The 18,876-nt window shown below is 43.1% G+C and overlaps 2 protein-coding genes across 2 annotated transcripts; both read right to left on the minus strand.

Annotated features, from left to right (window-relative positions):
- Positions 1–1,185: 1,185 nt before the first annotated feature.
- Positions 1,186–10,027, minus strand: LOC120064364 (ATP synthase-coupling factor 6, mitochondrial-like). Its single transcript, XM_039014895.1, has 6 exons — positions 9,918–10,027; positions 9,387–9,492; positions 8,708–8,810; positions 1,839–1,902; positions 1,612–1,736; positions 1,186–1,525 (listed from the first exon to the last, which is right to left on the minus strand). The coding sequence occupies exons 2-6, from the start codon at positions 9,429–9,431 to the stop codon at positions 1,494–1,496; spliced, it is 369 nt and encodes a 122-aa protein (XP_038870823.1). The 5' UTR covers positions 9,432–9,492; positions 9,918–10,027; the 3' UTR covers positions 1,186–1,493.
- LOC120064363 (fibrous sheath CABYR-binding protein-like) lies at positions 1,909–6,365 on the minus strand. The gene has a single exon (XM_039014894.1). The coding sequence runs from the start codon at positions 3,776–3,778 to the stop codon at positions 3,191–3,193; it is 588 nt and encodes a 195-aa protein (XP_038870822.1). The 5' UTR covers positions 3,779–6,365; the 3' UTR covers positions 1,909–3,190.
- Positions 10,028–18,876: the final 8,849 nt, after the last annotated feature.

Here is an 18,876-nt window from a genome sequence, read left to right on the forward strand (position 1 = left end):
CCCGCTAACTAGCTAGCCATTTCACATCCGTTACACTGGCACCTTAAATTGGGGAGGATGGGCTCATGGAAATGGCTGGAGCAGCATTAGTGGAATGGTATAAAATACAAACACGGTTTCCCTGTGTTTGATGCCATTCATTTTGCTCCCTTCCAGCCATTATTATGAGCCGTCCTCCCCTCAGCAACCTCCACTGCTATGTTCCATCAATGTACGGCACCCCAAATCTAATATGTGGACATACAGCATCTGTAATTAAAGGTTAAGGCAAATCTGTACTCAGCTTATTCATAGGAATTTATGTGCAGTTGTACAATACATACACTGAGTGGTACACCACCCAATCCACAAAAATAGTTAGCTTCTAGTGAGTCACATGACCGTGGCTTGCTATATAAAGCAGGCAGACAGTTACTGTTCGATTGAACGCTAGAATGGGCAAAACGAGTGACCTAAGTGACTGAGCGTGGTATGATCATTGGCGCCATCTCGGAAACAGCAGGCATCTTGAGCTTTTCATGCACGACAGTGTCTGGGTTTACCGAGAACGGTGCGACAAATAACATCCAGGTAACGGCAGCTCATTGAGAGAATCATGCAAGCTAACAGGCGGGACAAACAGGCAAATAACAGCGTAGTACAACAGTGGTGTGCAGAACGGAATCTCGGAACGCACAACTCGTCAGTCCTTGTCACGGATGGGCTATTTCAGCAGACTGCCACACCGGGTTCTACACTTATCAGCTAAAAACAAGAAGCGTCGCCAATGGGCACGCTATCACCAACACTGGACAATTAGGAGTGTAAAAACGTTGCCTGGTGCAACATATCCCAGTTCCTGTTGTGTCATGCTGATGGCAGAGTCAGGATTTGGCATAAGCAGCATGAGTCCATTACCCATCCTGTCTGGTGTCAACAGTACAAGCTGTTGGCAGTGGTGTGGGAAAAGTTCCTGGCACACGTTAGATCCCATGATCCCAATTGAGCAACGTTCCCATGCCCCAAATAATTCAGGCCGTCTGGGGGTAAAGGGGGTTCCAACCCAGTACTAGATGGGTGTCACTAATAAACTGGCCACTGATTGTGTATGGGTAGTCTCTTGACTTAAGCATTGCATGTGATGTACAATGATGACGTACAACATATTGATCCACTTTCAGATGAAACATGCAACGGAGACAAAAGTAAAACAATATGGATCAGTTTATTTTTCCCCTTATCCAACTTAAACATTTCTAGATCTTCATCCTATGCAAAAGCATATTTCACAGCTCAAAGCGCAGCATCAGCTTGTCCTCCAACACGTGCGTCTAATACAGACTAATTTGCAAGAGAATCTCTAGATATACGGAAACAGCTCTATACCCCACAAACAAAATGAATGATTATTTTAGCCTTGATTTGCTATAGTAGCCTACGTAATTTATTACTAGATGTCCGCTTCAAAGAACAGATTGACAGGAAAAGACAACAGAAAAGTTGACTGGTGATGTTTACTTGGGAGCAACTTCCTCCAACTTGGGCTCTGAAGAAGGAGAGAAAGGGTGTGAGATGAGAATTCTATGTAACGCATTTTAAAAAAAGGTTCATGACCTTTATAAAACTACTAACCTGGGAACTTGAACTCTGGGAAAGCTGTGAGGTCACCACCGCCATACAGCCTCTGGAGTTTAGTCAGCTCTTCTGCCAAGTTCTTCTCATATGCAGGGCCTGCATCTACCAAACCACCACTAGCCCTGAGAGAGAAAAATAGGCCTAAACGTCAGCTTGATGACAAAGGGTGTGATTGTAAGCAAAACCGAAGCGCTAGCCACAAAACAAAATCATCTGTCACTTACGCGCTCTTTGAGGAATACTCGCGGATCGAATGCAGGAATAGCTTCTGGATGGGGTCCAGTTGAGCTGAGAGTCCAAGAAAATAAAATTATTTTCCATTCATTCACAGAAATTCCAACTCTGACCATGCCCCTTTGGCTTAAACCACATAATAAAATAAAACTAATCACATCTGTGACCTAAACCCTCATGCACAAAAACAGCACCTGGGAGTGGTAGACAGTATGGCATCTACAGGGGTAAGAGAGGAAAGGATTGAGTGTGAAAGGTCAGGTAACAGGTTAAATAAGTTCTGTGTCATGCTAGGCATCACAAGTTCATAGCATCACTTGGCAGACACTGGATCTATATTTGAGATTGAGATGTGCAATTTATATCCCTGCATAACCAATTCATGTACATTTAAAAAATAAGGTAATAATTGACAACCTCTTCCCCTACTCATGTTTAATTCCACACACAGCAACCAAGGTGCAAACTCAAACTCACCGAGTGCATTGACCACAAAGTGGATGGAAATTTGACATTTCCAAAGTAATCTCATACAGCACCAAACAAATACAGAAGTGAGGGGATCAATTACAGATAACTGATATCATGCACCTCCTGGGTAAAACAAGTGCGACAAGGGAAGAGTAGGAAATCAGACCCCATTTCACAATGTAATCCGTCAGTAGCTGCCCAGAGGCAACAGACAGGCCAAAACCCTGGTTGGCTAGTATGACCATAACATTACTTTTGACAGTACACAGTAACTTTAGCATTAACCGTACAAATAATCTTTAACATAAACACACCAAACAGTAGTTTTAATGATAAAAAAACAAAATTAGGGGCATTGAGAATCAAGTCTTTGTAACAATATTTGGTGAAGGGAATAGAGGAGGAGGATATGAGGAGTTGTGCAAATAAATTAATTGGCAGGTAAATGACATCACAATGATCAAGTGAAAATAGAAAGGAAAGGCTGAGAAACAAAGATGAGGGCAGTTCAGAATTAGTGAGTGCTGGAAAAACATGGCAAAATAAAGTGCAGAAAGACACTGAGCCAAGCAGATCAGTGCAGGCCATCACAGATGAACCCATGAGAAAATGATGATGCACCCAGATGCATGCATCAAGGTGGTCAAAGCAGCATGGTTACAAGTTAATGCACACAATCCCAGAAGGACCACAAATACACAGAGGAGAATGGGGTTGTGTGGCTTGAGTCTACATGGCTGCAATGTAGAAATGTGGTAGTTAAGGGATAAATAGCAAAATAGATTATGGAGTAAATAAGCCCACTAAAAAAGGTAGGCCAATAAGCTGCCCAATGCAAGAACAAAAAGCGCTTTTGTGATTTTGGGTATCTTTACAAGTTATCCTTACAGTTATAATATATTAACATCAAATGGGAATACAAATATGACTGTTGGTAGACTGTAGGATCCACAGAGAGGAGAGAAGGGTTTAGACGGGGGGAGGGGGGGGGGTGTATACCCTCAGAAGCCTCAATCGGTACTGCATCAGCCGGGGCCTCTGCAATCAGCTCCTCTCCTGCAGCCTCCGCCACTACAGGGGCGGTGTCTACCAGCTCCTCAGTGGCAGCGTCAACGGGGGCAGCTCCAGCTACAACCTCTGCAGCAGCTTCAGCCACAAGCTCAGCTACAACAGGGGCTTCGGCTGCAGCTTCAGCGGGGGCAGCTTCAGCCACATCTTCTGCAGCAGCTTCAACTGGGTCAGCTTCTACTGGAGCCTCTGCTACGGCTTCAACATGGGCTTCAGCCGGAGCTTCAACAGGGGCAGCTTCTGCAGGGGCAACCTCTACTGGGGCTTCATCTGCTGGTGCAACGGCTTCGACAGAAGGTGAGTCTTCAGTGGCAGTTTCAACAGAGGGTGTGGCAGCTTCGGCTGAAGCAGGAGCAGCAGCTTCAAAGGCAGGGGTGGCTTCAACTGCCATGGCTTCAGCTGCAACAACGGGGGCGGCTTCAGCTGCAATGGCTTCAACTGCAATGGCTTCAACAGCGGGGGCAGCTTCAGCAGCAACAACGGGAGCGGCTTCAACTGCAATGGCTTCAACTGCAATGGCTTCAACAACGGGGGCAGCTTCAGCAGCAACAACGGGAGCGGCTTCAACTGCAATGGCTTCAACTGCAATGGCTTCAACTGCAATGGCTTCAACAACGGGGGCAGCGGCTGGAGTAGGGGCAGCGGCTTCAGCAACTGCTTCACCTGAGGGAGCAACGGTTTCGACGACAGGTGTGGCTTCGACTGCAACGGGAGCTGCTACAGCTTCAGCGGCGGCGACAACTGGCTCTACGGCAACTGCTTCAAAAGGTTTGGGGGTGGTAGCAAGTTCTGCTGCGGCAGCAGCTGCTGGTGTCACGTCTTTCTTGGGAAATTCCACATATGTTCTGTGTGGGACAAGCTTCTCTATATCGAAGTATGTTTTGCCCTGGGACTTTTCTAGGACGGAGGAGGGGGGAAAACAAAGGATTTATTTACTTCTGTTCATACTCTATGTAGTCTAAAAGGCTTGGACACCAACATGCCTCAACTTTTCCATAAAAATGTGGACGAAACTTACCCAGCACAACATGGCTACCCCCAGACTATTCAAGAATGTCCCTTTGCAAGACACATATGGTGACTAGACAAGTGCCAAATTTCAAGCAAGGGTACAAAAAGTGTTGTTGTAATATTAAAATGGACTTCTGGTGGCACATTAATTGGGGAGGACAGCTCATAGTAATGGCTGGAATGAGCACACTTAACGGTATAAAAACACAGTTTGATACTAATCCATTCACTCCATTCCAGACATCATTATGAACTGTCCACCTCTCACCAGCCTCCTGTGGGAGGGCCATATTAAAAACCCAAAATGTGAATCAAAGTATAGTTTCATAATTGAAGTGCTTATGTGCCACTAAACAAAAATTGGCCAATAGATAAAACTAACTTTCGTTGACAACTCAACTTAAGGATACAAGTATTTGAAAAATAACAGATTTATAGGCCTATTAATTATTATTTAAAATGTATTCTCTATGTGGCAAACCTTTCTTCTATGCAACTTCATAATGACAGTGCTGGTCAATCTTCAGTAAAGGCAGGATTATGGAGTGTTCTTGATTAGTTATGGAAATGTTCCACAATACTTAATATTTAAAAGTCTCACTACAAATAGAAATCTTCTGGGACAAATGGGGTGGTCATGTCACAAGTGAGGTGTTTAAATCAGCTAGATTGGGGTGTTTATTCAGTCTTGCCATCACTGGGTGTCTTCATCCTCTTCTTCCTGGAGCAACAGATTAATGCCGAACTGGGCCCTTTTATTACAGCTAAATGAAATCTCTGGATGGTTCACAGCCTAGTCTCTCACTTTGTCATGGTGTGCCAAGTATTTGATGCCTTCGTAAAATATCCAACAAAACAATGCTAAAAGGGTCAGTTTACGGAGTTAGTCAGTCTATTTGCCTAATTATACTTTGAACACAATGAGCGCACTCACTATGCTCAAGAATTGACATCTGCTCTAGTGATGGGAAGTTGGGCTCATTTTAGTGACTCTGATCTTTGTCTCGTTCAGTCAAAATAACAAATATTTAGACTAATTTCATTCATTCGAGTCCGTTAATGCCCAGAGCACGCAGGACACCCTACTGGCGAACAATGAACTAAACTTGAGTCATGATTCTACAAGCCTCTCATTCAAATGTTGCTCACCATAGGGGGCTTATTGGAGCGGTCACTTGTGACAGACTTGTAAAAGTGTGCTTAAAAACAAAGTATCATAACTTCTTTTTTTAAACTCAGAGCATGGGGACATATTTCAGCAAATAAACACCCATTTCAAATAAACGTAGGGTCTAAATGAATTGTTTACAAGATTACCATGGACAAAGCCTCTGATTATTGCCACAGTCATGTGCATTAAAAAAATAAAACACCTAACTCAAGCTAGCAGTGATGAAATCCGCATAGCAAAATTCTGTCGAGGCAACAGCCAGGCATTGTGAAAACAGAGATGCATGAAGTCAAACTTCAACGTTTAGGCGGTGGATCGAAGCAAGCTATGTGCTTTAGCTTTCGAGATGATCGATCTGTCGAGGGAGGAGCTGGTTTTTGCATATCGTGTCTATTTATTCTGAACATATTTCCATTTGTTGGTAATGTCAATTCTTGCAAAACAATTGCTTTTTTGTTTGCTAGCTGGACAGGCAAACACAGCCAAGAACTTAACCGTAAACCAATCAAAATCCATGTACTATCCATGGTACTAACTCTGCCAACCACGTTATCCGTACCTAAGGAAGTAGAAAGCTGGTGATAGCTCAAGAGAGACCTCTGTCCGATAAACTGCCATTATGTAGTCTTATATTTGCAACCAAGCGAACTATTTAGTTATAGAAATGCGATACCATCAATGCAATATATAAAATGACCACCAACTTAGAACGCAGCAACCTTAGAAATGTATTTTTCTACATGGTAGAATAATAGTAAAGACATCAAAACTATGAAATAACACATGGAATCATGTAGTAACCCCCCAAAAATATTATAAAATATATTTTGATTTGTTTAGTAGCCACCCTTTGCCTTGATGACAGCTTTGCACAATCTTGGCATTCTCTCAACCAGCCTTGTTATAAGTTAATTTGTGGAATTTCTTTCCTTAATGTATTTGAGCCAATCAGTTGTGTTGTGACAAGGTAGGGGTGGTATACAAAAGACTTAACCCCCCCAAAAATTAAGAAAAACACTTCCTTGGTTACTGCATGATTCCATATATGTTATTTCATAGTTATGAAGCATTCTGCAGCGATAGGCCATCCCATCTGGTTTGCGCTTAGTGGGAAAATAATTTATTTTTCAACAGGACAATGATGCAAAACACACCTCCAGGCTGTGTAAGGGCTATTTGACCGAGAAGGAGAGTGATTGAGTGCTGCATCAGATGACCTGGCCTCCACAATCACCCGACCTCAACCCAATTGAGATGGTTTGGGATGAGTTGAACCGCAGAGTGAAGGAAAAGCAGTCAACAAGTGCTCAGCATATGTGGGAACTCCTTCAAGAATGTTGGAAAAGCATTCCAGGCGAAGCTGGTTGAGAGAATGCCAAGAGTGTGCAAAGCTGTCAAGGCAAAGGGTGGCTACTTTAAAAAATCTAAAATATATTTTGATTTGTTTAACACTTTTTTGGTTACTACATCATTCCATGTGTTATTACAGAGTTGATGTCTTCACTATTATTCTACAATGTACAAAATAGTAAAAATAAAATAAAAACCCTTGAATGAGTAGGTGTGTCCAAACTTTAACTGGTACTGTATATACAGTGCCTTTGGAAAGTAGTCAGACACTTTGATTTTTTCCACTTTGGTACGTTACAGCCTAATTCTAAAATGGATTAAATAGTCCCCCCCCCTCACCAATACCCCATAATGACAAAGCAAAAACAGGTTTAGACATTTTTTCTAATTTATAAAAAATTAACTGAAATACATTTACATAAGTATTCAGACCCTTTACTCAGTACTTTGTTGAAGCACCTTTGGCAGCGATTACAGCCTCGAGTGTGACACTACAAGCTTGGCAAAACTGTATTTGGGAAGTTTCTCCCATTCTTCTCTGCAGATCCTCTCAAGCTCTGTCAGGTTGGATGGGGAGCGTCGCTGCACAGCTATTTTCAGGTTTTCCAGAGATGTTCGAGTCAGGTTCAAGTCTGGGCCATTCGAAGCCACTCCTGTGTTGTCTTTGCTGTGTGCTTAGGGTCATTGTCCTGTTGGAAGGTGAACCTTTGCCCCAGTCTGAGGACCTGAGCGCTCTGGAACAGGATTTCCACAGCATGATGCTGCCACCACCATGCTTCACCGTAGGGATGGTGCCAGGTTTCCTCCAGATGTGACGCTTGGCATTCAGGCAAAAGAGTTCAATCATGGTTTCATCAGACCAGAGAATCTTGTTTCTCATGGTCTGAGAGTCCTTAAGGTGCCTTTTGGCAAACTCAAAGTAGGCTGTCATGTGCCTTTTACTGAGTGGCGGCTTCCGTCTGGACACTCTACCATAAAGGCCTGATTGGTGGAGTGCTGCAGAGTTGGTTGTCCTTCTGGAAGGTTCTCCCATCTCCACAGATGAATTCAAGAGCTCTGTCAGAGTGACCATCGGGTTCTTAGTCACCTCCCTGACCAAGGCCCTTCTCCCCAGATCGCGCAATTTGGCCGGGCTGCCAGCTCTAGGAAGAGTCTTGGTGGTTCCAAACTTCTTCCATTTAAGAATGATCCACTGTGTCCTTGAGGGCTTTCAATGCTGCATACATTTTTTGGTACCCTTCCCCCAGATCTGTGCCTCGACACAATCCTGTCTCGGAGCTCTATGGACAATTCTTTCGACCTCATGGCCTGGTTTTTGCTCTTACATGCCTTTCCAAATCATGTCCAATCAATTTAAATTTACCACAGGTGGACTCATTTTAGAATAAGGCTGTACAGTAACAAAATGTGGAAAAACTTTCCCTAGGCACTGCATCTACCTCAACCTCGTACCCCAGCACATCGGCTGTTAGTCTACACTTGTTGTTTACTTAGCATTTAACAAAATACAATTTGATTGGACTCTAGCGCCGCAGGAGCATATACCAACCCTGCTGTCAGCAGGTCAAACAAACAACTTAAATGAACCAGTCACTCAAATCATCAAATCTTATTGGTCACATACACATGGTTAGCAGATGTTATTTCGAGTGTCACGAAATGCTTAAATGCACAACTAATCATGACTCTCGAGTACGTCAAAAGAATTGTTCAAAAAGAACCAATCGTTCGTGAACTCCACGTCACTAATCTGCTCAAGTATCATACACTACAAATAATTGTACTTACTCTCTGAACTGCTCTTCTTGGGCTTCTTGGGACCACCAGCATTCGTGCATAGGGCAACAGCTGCAGGAGCTCTCAAAGAGTTCCAGCTCTCCGCCTGCACGCACTGATCAAAGTACACACGAATTAGTGATAATTCACATGACTGCAACAAACTAATAATCGTCAGACAAAACTTGAGATTTGCAGTTTGTTAACGTTCAATGTTGAGTTGGTTGCTATTACATTTAAGTGCAGAGATGTTAGCTATAGCAGAAGACTAGCTAAGTGTACTCATACTAGCTTCGTGCCATGGCGAGTAGGCCCCACCGCCCAGCCATCTAGCTAGCTAACACCAACGTTTACGTATAGAAAGTTAGCGAGCGGTCACAATCTTAAATAAATAGCTGATATAGCTATATACGTTGACAACTTATTTACTCACTCAATATTTTCTCATTCTAAATTAACCACGTGTGCACTTGATATGAAAAGTATACAGCTAACGCTAGCTGGATAGGTAAGTTATCTAACGTTTGCTAGCGCTTTCCATGTTTCTAAAATCCAATCAAGCGCACAACTCATGTTTTTCTCAGCACAAATGGAAAAACAAAGGAGCAGGTTATTATAGGTGTCTTTTCGAAAACAATGGTGTGTTAAAACTTTAAATAATACTGTGGTTATGTGCATGACATTTCATTACCTTGAGAGAGCCAAGTCGCCCTATCCTCAGCAAGGAAGCCGCCATCTTTGCGCTTTAAAATCCTTCCTATGGAAACACTGCTTTATCTTGGGCCCACAGTCTGCCTCTGTGTTTTAATAACAAAACAAATATATATATATTCCATAATTGTTTTTATCAACACTTTATAACAGAATGCATGTGATCATTGTTAGGGAAGTTAGTTCATTTTGCGACACAACAATTAACAAATATCAAACGTGTGCATTGAAGCAGTGCACAACAATACTTATTACACGTCTGCAATATAGAACGATTACATGATTGATCATTTATGCGATTGCCTGTTTGTAGTTTAATTCTTCTTTACGAACGTGAGATCAGGGTCAATATGCCGTTGCCATAAGTTCAGTGAAAGTTTTACCAACTTTAGTAAAGTTCAATGGCTTCTATAGTCAGGAAGCATCCTCAAACTAAGGTTACACCAATGGTGGATATTTACTATATTTCTATAGCCTAGCTATGAAGTTAGAATTAAAATAGGATATCTACCAATAGGTCTGGAAGGGCAAATCTTGAAGCTCCTGCCCGGTGGTCACAGCATCAAGCGGCTTACGTAACAGAAGCTCAACCAGTGACAGTACACGCCCCCTCCTCCAGTCTGGGACACATCAGTGCAATGAAAGTGCTTGTGGCAAAGATAACAGCAAGTATTTTTTTATAACTAACCCATTGTTCTATCAGTGTAACAGTGTGCAACAGTTTTTATATAACCTTCAACATAATATGAACATTTATAATGCACAGTTGATGGAAACTCTCAAGTTTGTTTTCCGCACTTCCTTTTGTTTTCATACTGCTTCTGTATTCAGGTCCAGCTGCATAACACATGAAACAGTTTTTCAACTCATCTTGACATGAGTTATGTAAATCTGTATTCAGGCAATAGGTTTCTCCCTTGTTATTTTAAAGCAACAAAGCTTAGTTCATAATTCAAAGGAGTGTACATGTTGGTCTTTGATGACGTAAATAAGATGCGACAAATTCTTTCGCACATCTGTCACAGAGTTTCTAAACCCAGAGGTGCAACATCACAAAACTTCCGGAAACGCTTGTGAAGCAGACCAGGTCGGGATTTGATTAGTAAATGAGAGAAGTTAACATTTCGTCCTTGGTTAATTTTATCGAAATCTAAAGGAACAAACTAGATTCGACCGTTAGACCCGATTATGTGTTTCTGAGCATGAGTTTAGCTCGCCAATGTCGCCATGGCATCGCCCACAAGCGTAATCGAGGATGTATATTGGAGAAGCAGTTTCTAATTATCTTCATACTGTACTGTCTTTGCTTCTGTGCTGGTGGGTGCTATCACGAATCCTTGAGACGTCCCTACCATAGAAATATGAATGAATAGAACGGGATTGGAAGCTCTAACCCTGGCAATTGAATTAGCTGATTTGTTGATATATTATGACTAAGTACGTTTGTTTTCAGAATTGAACAAATAAGAAGTATGCCTGTCTTTTATTTCAATATTCTACTAATCCACAAGGATTTATAAAACCCTATTTTTAATAGCATTTATTGCCATCAATAATTAGTCAAATATTGCACCTGATTTTGACCCTGAAAATATGACTTATATTTTCTCTTAAAGCTTTTCAGCAATTAACATAATGTGTGCAGTAAGAATGATGAATGATGGAGGCCACTGTGTTCTTGGGGACTTTCAATGCTGCAGAAATATTTTGGTACCCTTCCCCAGGTCTGTGCCTCAACACGATCCTGTCTCGGCGATCTACTGACAATTACTTCGAACTCATGGCTCGGTTTTAGCTCTGACTTTCACTGTCAACTGTGGGACCTTATATAGACAGGTGTGTGCCTTTCCAAATCATGTCCAATCAATTGAATTTACCACAGGTGGACTCCAATCCAGTTGAAGAAACATCTCAAGGATGATTAATTGAAACAGGATGCACCTGAGCTCAATTTCGAGTCTTATTGCGAAGGGTCTGAATACTTCAGTAAATAAGGTAATTCTGTTTTTATTTGTAATACATTTGCAAACATTTCGAAGAACCTATTCACTTCGTCATTATAAGGTATTGTGTGTAAATTGATTCGGGAAAAAAATATTTAAAACATTTTAAAATAAGGCTGTAAAGTAACAACATGTGGAAAAAGGGAAGGGGTCTGAATACTTTCTGAATGCACTGTATCTAGTGTAGGATCAGATGATGGAAGAGAGCAAGGTACACCCTTTGTTTTTATCGATGGTCTAACTCCTCCCTTAACAGAGCCGAAAATTAGGCAATATGCTTATTTCTAGCACTTAAATGGTTTAGGGACCGTCTAAAAGTCCAATATCTGTGATTACATGTCAGCAAAAATATATATGTTTTTGCATTCCCATTCATGAGGGTTAGCCCTATATGAAGATTACACACTGTATAGTGCTTCCAGTCACTAAAGGCCCCAACATTTTCTTTTTTTACTAAGGGTGCAATATTTGACCCATTTCAAACCAAATTTTATTTGTCATATGTGCCGAATACAACAGGTGTAGTCGACCTTACCATGAAATACTTACTTACAAGCCCTTAACCAACAATGCAGGTCAAGAAATAGAGTTAGGAAAATATTTTCTAAATAAACTAAAGTAACAAAATAAAATAATAATAACGATGCTATATACAGGGGGTACCGGTACTGAGTCAATGTGTGGAGGTACATGTTAGTCGAGGTAATTTGTACATGTAGGTAGGGGTAAAGTGACTATGCATAGATAAACAGCGAGTAGCAGTAGTGTAAAAACAAAGGGTGGTGGGGGGGTCAAATGGCCACCTGGATTAACTGTTCAGCAGTCTTATGACTTGGGGGTAGAAGCTGTTAAGAAGCCTTTTGGATGTGTCGTGTGTAACGGATGTGAAATGGCTAGCTAGTTAGCGGGTACGCGCTACTAGCGTTTCAATCAGTTACGTCACTTGCTCTGAAACCTAGAAGTAGTGTTGCACCTTGCTCTGCAAGGGCCGCGGCTTTTGTGGAGCGATGGGTAACGACGCTTCGTGGGTGTCAGTTGTTGATGTGTGCAGAGGGTCCCTGGTTCGCGCCCGAGGTCGGGGCGAGGGGACGTACTAAAGTTATACTGTTACATTGGTGCCGTGACCCGGATCACTGGTTGCTGCGGAAAAGGAGGAGGTTGAAAGGGGGGTGAGTGTAACGGATGTGAAATGGCATCCTCTGCAGACCTGTTCGGTCGGTAGGCAAACTGGTGGGGATCCAGTGTTGGAGGGAGACCGGACTTAAAGTAGGCAAAAACCAGTCTTTCGAAGCACTTCATGATCGTGGGGGAGAGTGCAACAGGTCGGAGGTCATTCAGGCTTGATGCGGTTGACTGCTGCGGAACTGGTACAATGGTTGCGGTCTTGAAGCACGTGGGGACATCCGCCTGCGCCAGTGACAGATTGAAAATTAGTATTAGGGCCGGTACAATACCAGTATCGCAATATATTTTCAATGGCAAAAATGAAAACACAAAGCAGATCTCACTCTTTGGTCCTTTAAAAACCTGCTGTATGTAACATATTGTGTGATATAGCTTGGGAAATAAATGAACATTACTCAAGATGACAACATAATGATATTTGTTTCCAACATTATGTCTGTTTTCCTAAAGTAGTTAAATCCGCTTCGTGTTTTGTATACTGGTATCGTCCCGGACCTAATTAGCAGTGGATGTGTGTCATCTCTACACAAGAACATTTGTTAACACTTTATATGAAACTGATGCTCCAGAGCAGGGCCGGCTCTAGCCTCTTGGGGAGATTTGGTTGGGAGGCCCCCCCAACAAGTGGGCCCTCAAATTATGGCACCCCTCTTGACGGCGGAGAGAAACATGTGCATATTAAAGTTAATTTCCTGTAATTCGACACTACAGTAATGGTGACCCCGATGTGATATATCTTACACATACTCTGGACAAAATTTGAGTTTGGACAAATTCAAATTTTGTCCAAACTCAAATTTTGTCCAGAGTATGTGTAAGATATATCACATATATCGTACCCGCTTTCACTTTTATAGTAGCATATTGGTCAACAACTCACATTTTTTTATTCTAACAACTCAGAGGCTTTTATAAGAGTCTTAGATTCATTGTCTCTCTTTTTCTTTGTTCCTGACCTGCACTAGTGAGATATGCTCTCTCCCTCCCTCCTCCTCCTCTCTCCCTCAGTTGTTGATGTGTGCAGAGGGTCCCTGGTTCGCGCCCGAGGTCGGGGCGAGGGGACGTACTAAAGTTATACTGTTACATTGATGCTGTTGACCCGGATCACTGGTTGCTGCGGAAAAGGAGGAGGTTGAAAGGGGGGTGAGTGTAACGGATGTGAAATGGCTAGCTAGTTAGCGGGTACGCGCTACTAGCGTTTCAATCAGTTACGTCACTTGCTCTGAAACCTAGAAGTAGTGTTGCACCTTGCTCTGCAAGGGCCGCGGCTTTTGTGGAGCGATGGGTAACGACGCTTCGTGGGTGTCAGTTGTTGATGTGTGCAGAGGGTCCCTGGTTCGCGCCCGAGGTCGGGACGAGGAGACGTACTAAAGTTATACTGTTACACGTGCAGTAGCAGAGAGAACAGTCTATGATGCGGGTGACTGGAGTCTTTGACAATTTTTTGGGCCTTCCTCTGACACCACCTAGTATATAGGTCCTGGATGGCAGGAAGCTTGGCCCCAGTGATGTACTGGGCCATACGCACAACCCTCTGTAGCACCTTACGGTCAGATGCCAAGCAGTTGCCATACCATGCGGTGACGCAACCGCTTAGGATGCTCTCGATGGTGCAGCTGTAGAACTTTTTGAGGATCTGGGGACTCATGCCAAATCTTTTCAGTGTCCTGAGGGGGAAAGGGTGTTGTTGTGCCCTCTTCACGATTGTCTTGGTATGTTTGAGCCATGATAGTTTGTTGGTTATATGGACACCAAGGAACTTGAAGCTCTCGACCTGCTCCACTACAGCCCCATCGATGTGAATGGGGGTGTGTTCGGCCCTCCTTTTCCTTTGTATTGCTCACGTTGAGGGAGAGGTTGTTGTCCTGGCACCACACGGCCAGGTCTCTGACATCCTCCCTATAGGCTGTCTCATCGTTGTTGGTGATCAGACCTACCACTGTTGTGTCATCAGCAAACTTAATGATGTTGTTGGGAGTCATGCTTGGCCACGCAGTCGTGGGTGAACAGGGAGTACAGGAGGGGACTAAGCACGCACCGCTGAGGGGCCTCTGTGTTGAGGATCAGCATGGCAGATGTGTTGTTACCTATCCTTACTAACTGGGGGCGGCCCGTCAGGAATTCCAGGATCCAGTTGCAGAGGGAGGTGTTTAGTCCCAGGGTACTTAGCTTAGTGATGAGCTTTGTGGGCACTATGGTGTTGAACGCTGAGCTGTAGTCAATGAACAGCATTCTTACATAGGTGTTCCTTTTGTCCAGTTAGGAAAGGGCAGTGTGGAGTGCGTAATCTGTGGATCTGTTGGTGCAGTATGCGAATTGGAGTGGGTCTAGGGTTTCCGGGATGATGGTGTTGATGTGAGCCAAGACCAGCCTTTCAAAGCACTTCATGGATACCGATGTGAGTGCTACGAGGTGGTAGTCATTTAGGCAGGTTACATTCACTTTCTTGGGCACAGGAACTATGGTGGTCTGCTTGAAACATGTATGTATTACAGATTCGGTCAGGGAGAGGTTGAAAATGTCAGTGAAGACACTTGCTAGTTGGTACACGCATGCTCTGAGTACTCGTCCTGGTAATCCGTCTGACCCCGCAGCCTTGTGAATGTTGACCTGTTTAAAGGTCTTGCTCACATCGGCTAAGGAGAGCGTGATCATACAGTCGTCCGGAACAGCTGGCACCCGCCAAACCCGGATTCGTCTGTCGAACTGACAGATGGTGAAGCGCGATTCATCACTCCAGAGAACGCGTTTCCACTGCTCCAGAGTCCAATGACGGCGAGCTTTACACCACTCCAGCTGAATTTTGGCATTGTGCATTGTGATCTTAGGCTTGTGTGTGGCTGCTCGGCCATTGAAACCCATTTCATGAAGCTCCCGGCGAACAGTTCTGGTGCTGACGTTGCTTCCAGAGGCAGTTTGGAACTCGGTGGTGAGTGTTGCAACCGAGGACAGACGATTTGTATGCGCTACGAGCTTCAGCACTCAGCGGTCTTGTTCTGGGAGCTTGTGTGGCTTACCACTTCACGGCTGAGCCGTTGTTGCTCCTAGACGTTTCCACTTCACAGTAACAGCACCTACAGTTGACCGGGGCAGAAATTTGACGAACTGGCTTGTTGAAAAGTAATTATCAGTAATCGAGGCACTTAACTACTATGGTTGAATTTACAAGTGATGGATCTGTATTGACCACAGTTGGTTTCTAAAGGGTTAGAACACCATCTGGTATTGCTTTACACATCATTTCATTTTCCTTTGGTGAGACAGGGAGCTCAAACATTGAGCAGCTGGCCCACAAGTAAAATGTCCTTCCTAAACCAATGTTCTAAAAACAGTGACTTGTTTTTCTATTTTATGACAAGATTATTTCATATAACATACGTATGAGGGGAAAATTTGTTTGTATAGAAGGGACAAACAATTAAGCATTTTTTGTGGAAATCAGCCAGTTTAACAGGAAGTTTTTCAACTACAAAAGGAAACTGGTATTGTAAATCAAAAGCTGTTTGGATCCTTAAAGTAATGCTTTTTCCAATAGACCATTTTTCAGTACACGACACACTGACGTCACGCATAGATGCGAGCGTCTCTTGGCGGCAGTAAGAAAGCTATCGCCATCTGCGCCCGTTCAACATAACTTAAATCTAGGCTTTTATTTATTCTAAATAAAATACATTTTTGGGGTTCTCACTTACAATGCTGTTTTGATTCTTGCTTGAACAGTCACTAAGATTGTATTTGGTTGTGATCTTTGCAAAATAACTATTTTGGATGCAGCAGTGGTTAGCTATAATGCTAACACTCATTGATACAGGCTGTAGCAAAAGCTAGCCAAATAGCCATTTTACTGGTTGAAGTTGAAGTGTTTTTTAAGTGCAATGCAGTTGATTTGCGATGATGACACAAACATTATATTAAACAGGACATTCATGCAAGCCTTAAAATCCACTTATAATCCAAAAGTAGTGTGAATTGCACTCATAAGCAACATGTATATATAATGCCGCCGGAGGAGATGGCTGCCATTTTACAATCCCCGATCCAATTGTGCCATTGTGTGTGTTTTTTCACTTTATTTGTAACTTATTTTGAACATAATGTTTCTACCACTGTGTCTTATGACCGAAAAGAGCTTCTAAATATCAGGACAGAAATTACTCACCCCGTACTGGGGTAATACTGTTTCTTTAACGAGTCGGACGGGAAGAATTTACTTCAGACGCCCTACAAGGCCCTCATCCTTGTCATTGGCAGAAGGAAGAGACGTAGATATCGGGGACGAAGGTCTGGGTGCCTTGTAAGGATTCAACGACGAGTGGGTAATCTAACTTTACCATCGGTCCTATTAGCCAATGTACAATTGTTGGATAATAAAATAGACAAGCTACGAGCACGTATATCCTACCAACAGGACATTAAAAACTGTAATATCTTGTGTTTCACCGAGTCGTGGCTGAACGACGACATGAATAACATACAGCTGGGAGGTTTTAAGCTTTTTCGGCAGGATAGAACAGTGGCCTCTGGTAAGACAAGGGGTGGTGGTCTATGTATGTTTGTAAACAACAGCTGGTGCACGAAATCTAAGGAAGTCTCAAGGTTTTGCTCGCCTGAGTTAGAGTAGTATCTCATGATATGCTGTAGACCACACTATTTACCAAGAGAGTTTTCATCTATCGTCTTCGTAGCTGTCTGTTTACCACCACAAACCGATGCTGGCACTAAGACCGCACTCAATGAGCTGTATACGGCCATAAGCAAACAGGAAAACGCTCATCCAGAGGCGGCGCTCCTAGTGGCCGGGGACTTTAATGCAGGGAAACTTAAATCAGTTTTACCTAATTTCTACAGACATGTTAAATGTGCAACCAGAGGGGAAAAACTCTAGACCACCTTTATTCCACACACAGAGACGCGTACAAAGCCCTCCCTCGCCCTCCATTTGGCATAATTATATCCTCCTGATTCCTGCTTACAAGCGAAAACTAAAGCAGGAAGCACCAGTGACTCGGTCAATAAGAAAGTGGTCAGATGAAGCAGATGCTAAGCTACAGGACTGTTTTGCTAGCACAGACTGGACTATGTTCCAGGATTCTTCCGATGGCATGGAGGAGTGCACCAGATCAGTCACTGGCTTTATCAATAAGTGCATCGACGATGTTGTTCCCACAGTGACCGTACGTACGTACATACCCCAACCAGAAGCCATGGATTACAGGCAACATCCGCACTGAGCTAAAGGGTAGAGCTGGCGCTTTCAAGGAGAAGGACTCTAACCAGGGAGCATATAAGAAATCCCGCCATGCCCTCCGATGAACCATCAAACAGGAAAAGTGTCAATACAGGATTATGATTGAATTGTACTACACCGACTCCAATGCTCTTTGGATGTGACAGGGCTTGCAAAATATTACAGACAACAAAGGGAAGCACAGTCGTGAGCTGCCCAGTGACACGAGCCTAACAGACGCTTCGAGGCAAGTAACAATGAATCATTGTTGTTCCGGACAATTGTGTGATCACGCTCTCCAGAGCCGATGTGAGTAAGACCTTTAAACAGTTCAACATTCACAAGGCCACAGGGCCAGACAGATTACCGGCAAGAAAATGGCCTTGCCGAAATCACCCCCCCCCCCCCCCCCCCTTCTAATTTTCTTAATTTTGTGGCTAGAGTCAAATACTTTCTGTGGCACACATCAGAGTCAAATACTTTCAACAGAACAAACTTCACATCAGGATAGGCAACCAAAATTAATAATTCATATATGTGTGTTATATTAAACATAGAGGAGGGAGTAACATTTAGGCAAGCAATAAACATTTCAGAACAACTACTAGTCGAATAAGACATGGGAGAGATGACGAATTTTGTCAAAGAGATTTATTTATAGACTAATACACTGTGTTTACACACAAGTGTTTACACTTCCTCCAGGCTGCAGGAGTGCTCTAGCAGGGGAGATGTGGCATTTTCTATAAACGTGAGGATGGTTCTTCTAGCCCACGAACTTGGACTTGGTTATGCAGCTCTGAAGAAAATAAGCAAAGTCCTAGGGATTTCTTCCTTGCTTCTCAGTGCGTATTAGAGACATGACAGGAGAGTGACAGGTAAATAAAAAGGGAGTGTAGCCCATTATTGTCAGGTGACTTGCTGTGTATAAATAATGTTTATTTCCTTGCTCCAGGAAATGTATTTAAAGTGAATAAACAGAGTGATAGGAAAACATAACTATAGACTGTAACATAGGCCTACAGTGTCATAGGGCTGTAGCCTACTGTGATAAA

Source organism: Salvelinus namaycush, chromosome 19 (genome assembly GCF_016432855.1).
Source record: "Salvelinus namaycush isolate Seneca chromosome 19, SaNama_1.0, whole genome shotgun sequence".
Lineage (NCBI taxonomy): Eukaryota > Metazoa > Chordata > Actinopteri > Salmoniformes > Salmonidae > Salvelinus > Salvelinus namaycush.

Excerpts from the sequence above, each read along its gene's own strand:
- LOC120064364 (XM_039014895.1), bottom strand. The coding sequence starts at position 9,431 with ATGGCGGCTTCCTTGCTGAGGATAGGGCGACTTGGCTCTCTCAAG. Across the intron at positions 1,903-8,707 it reads CAAGAAGAGCAGTTCAGAGA|CTCAACTGGACCCCATCCAG; the intron begins GTAAGTACAATT and ends TTGGACTCTCAG. Across the intron at positions 1,526-1,611 it reads CCCAGAGTTCAAGTTCCCAG|AGCCCAAGTTGGAGGAAGTT; the intron begins GTTAGTAGTTTT and ends CTCCTTCTTCAG.
- LOC120064363 (XM_039014894.1), bottom strand. The coding sequence starts at position 3,778 with ATGGCAGTTGAAGCCACCCCTGCCTTTGAAGCTGCTGCTCCTGCTTCA.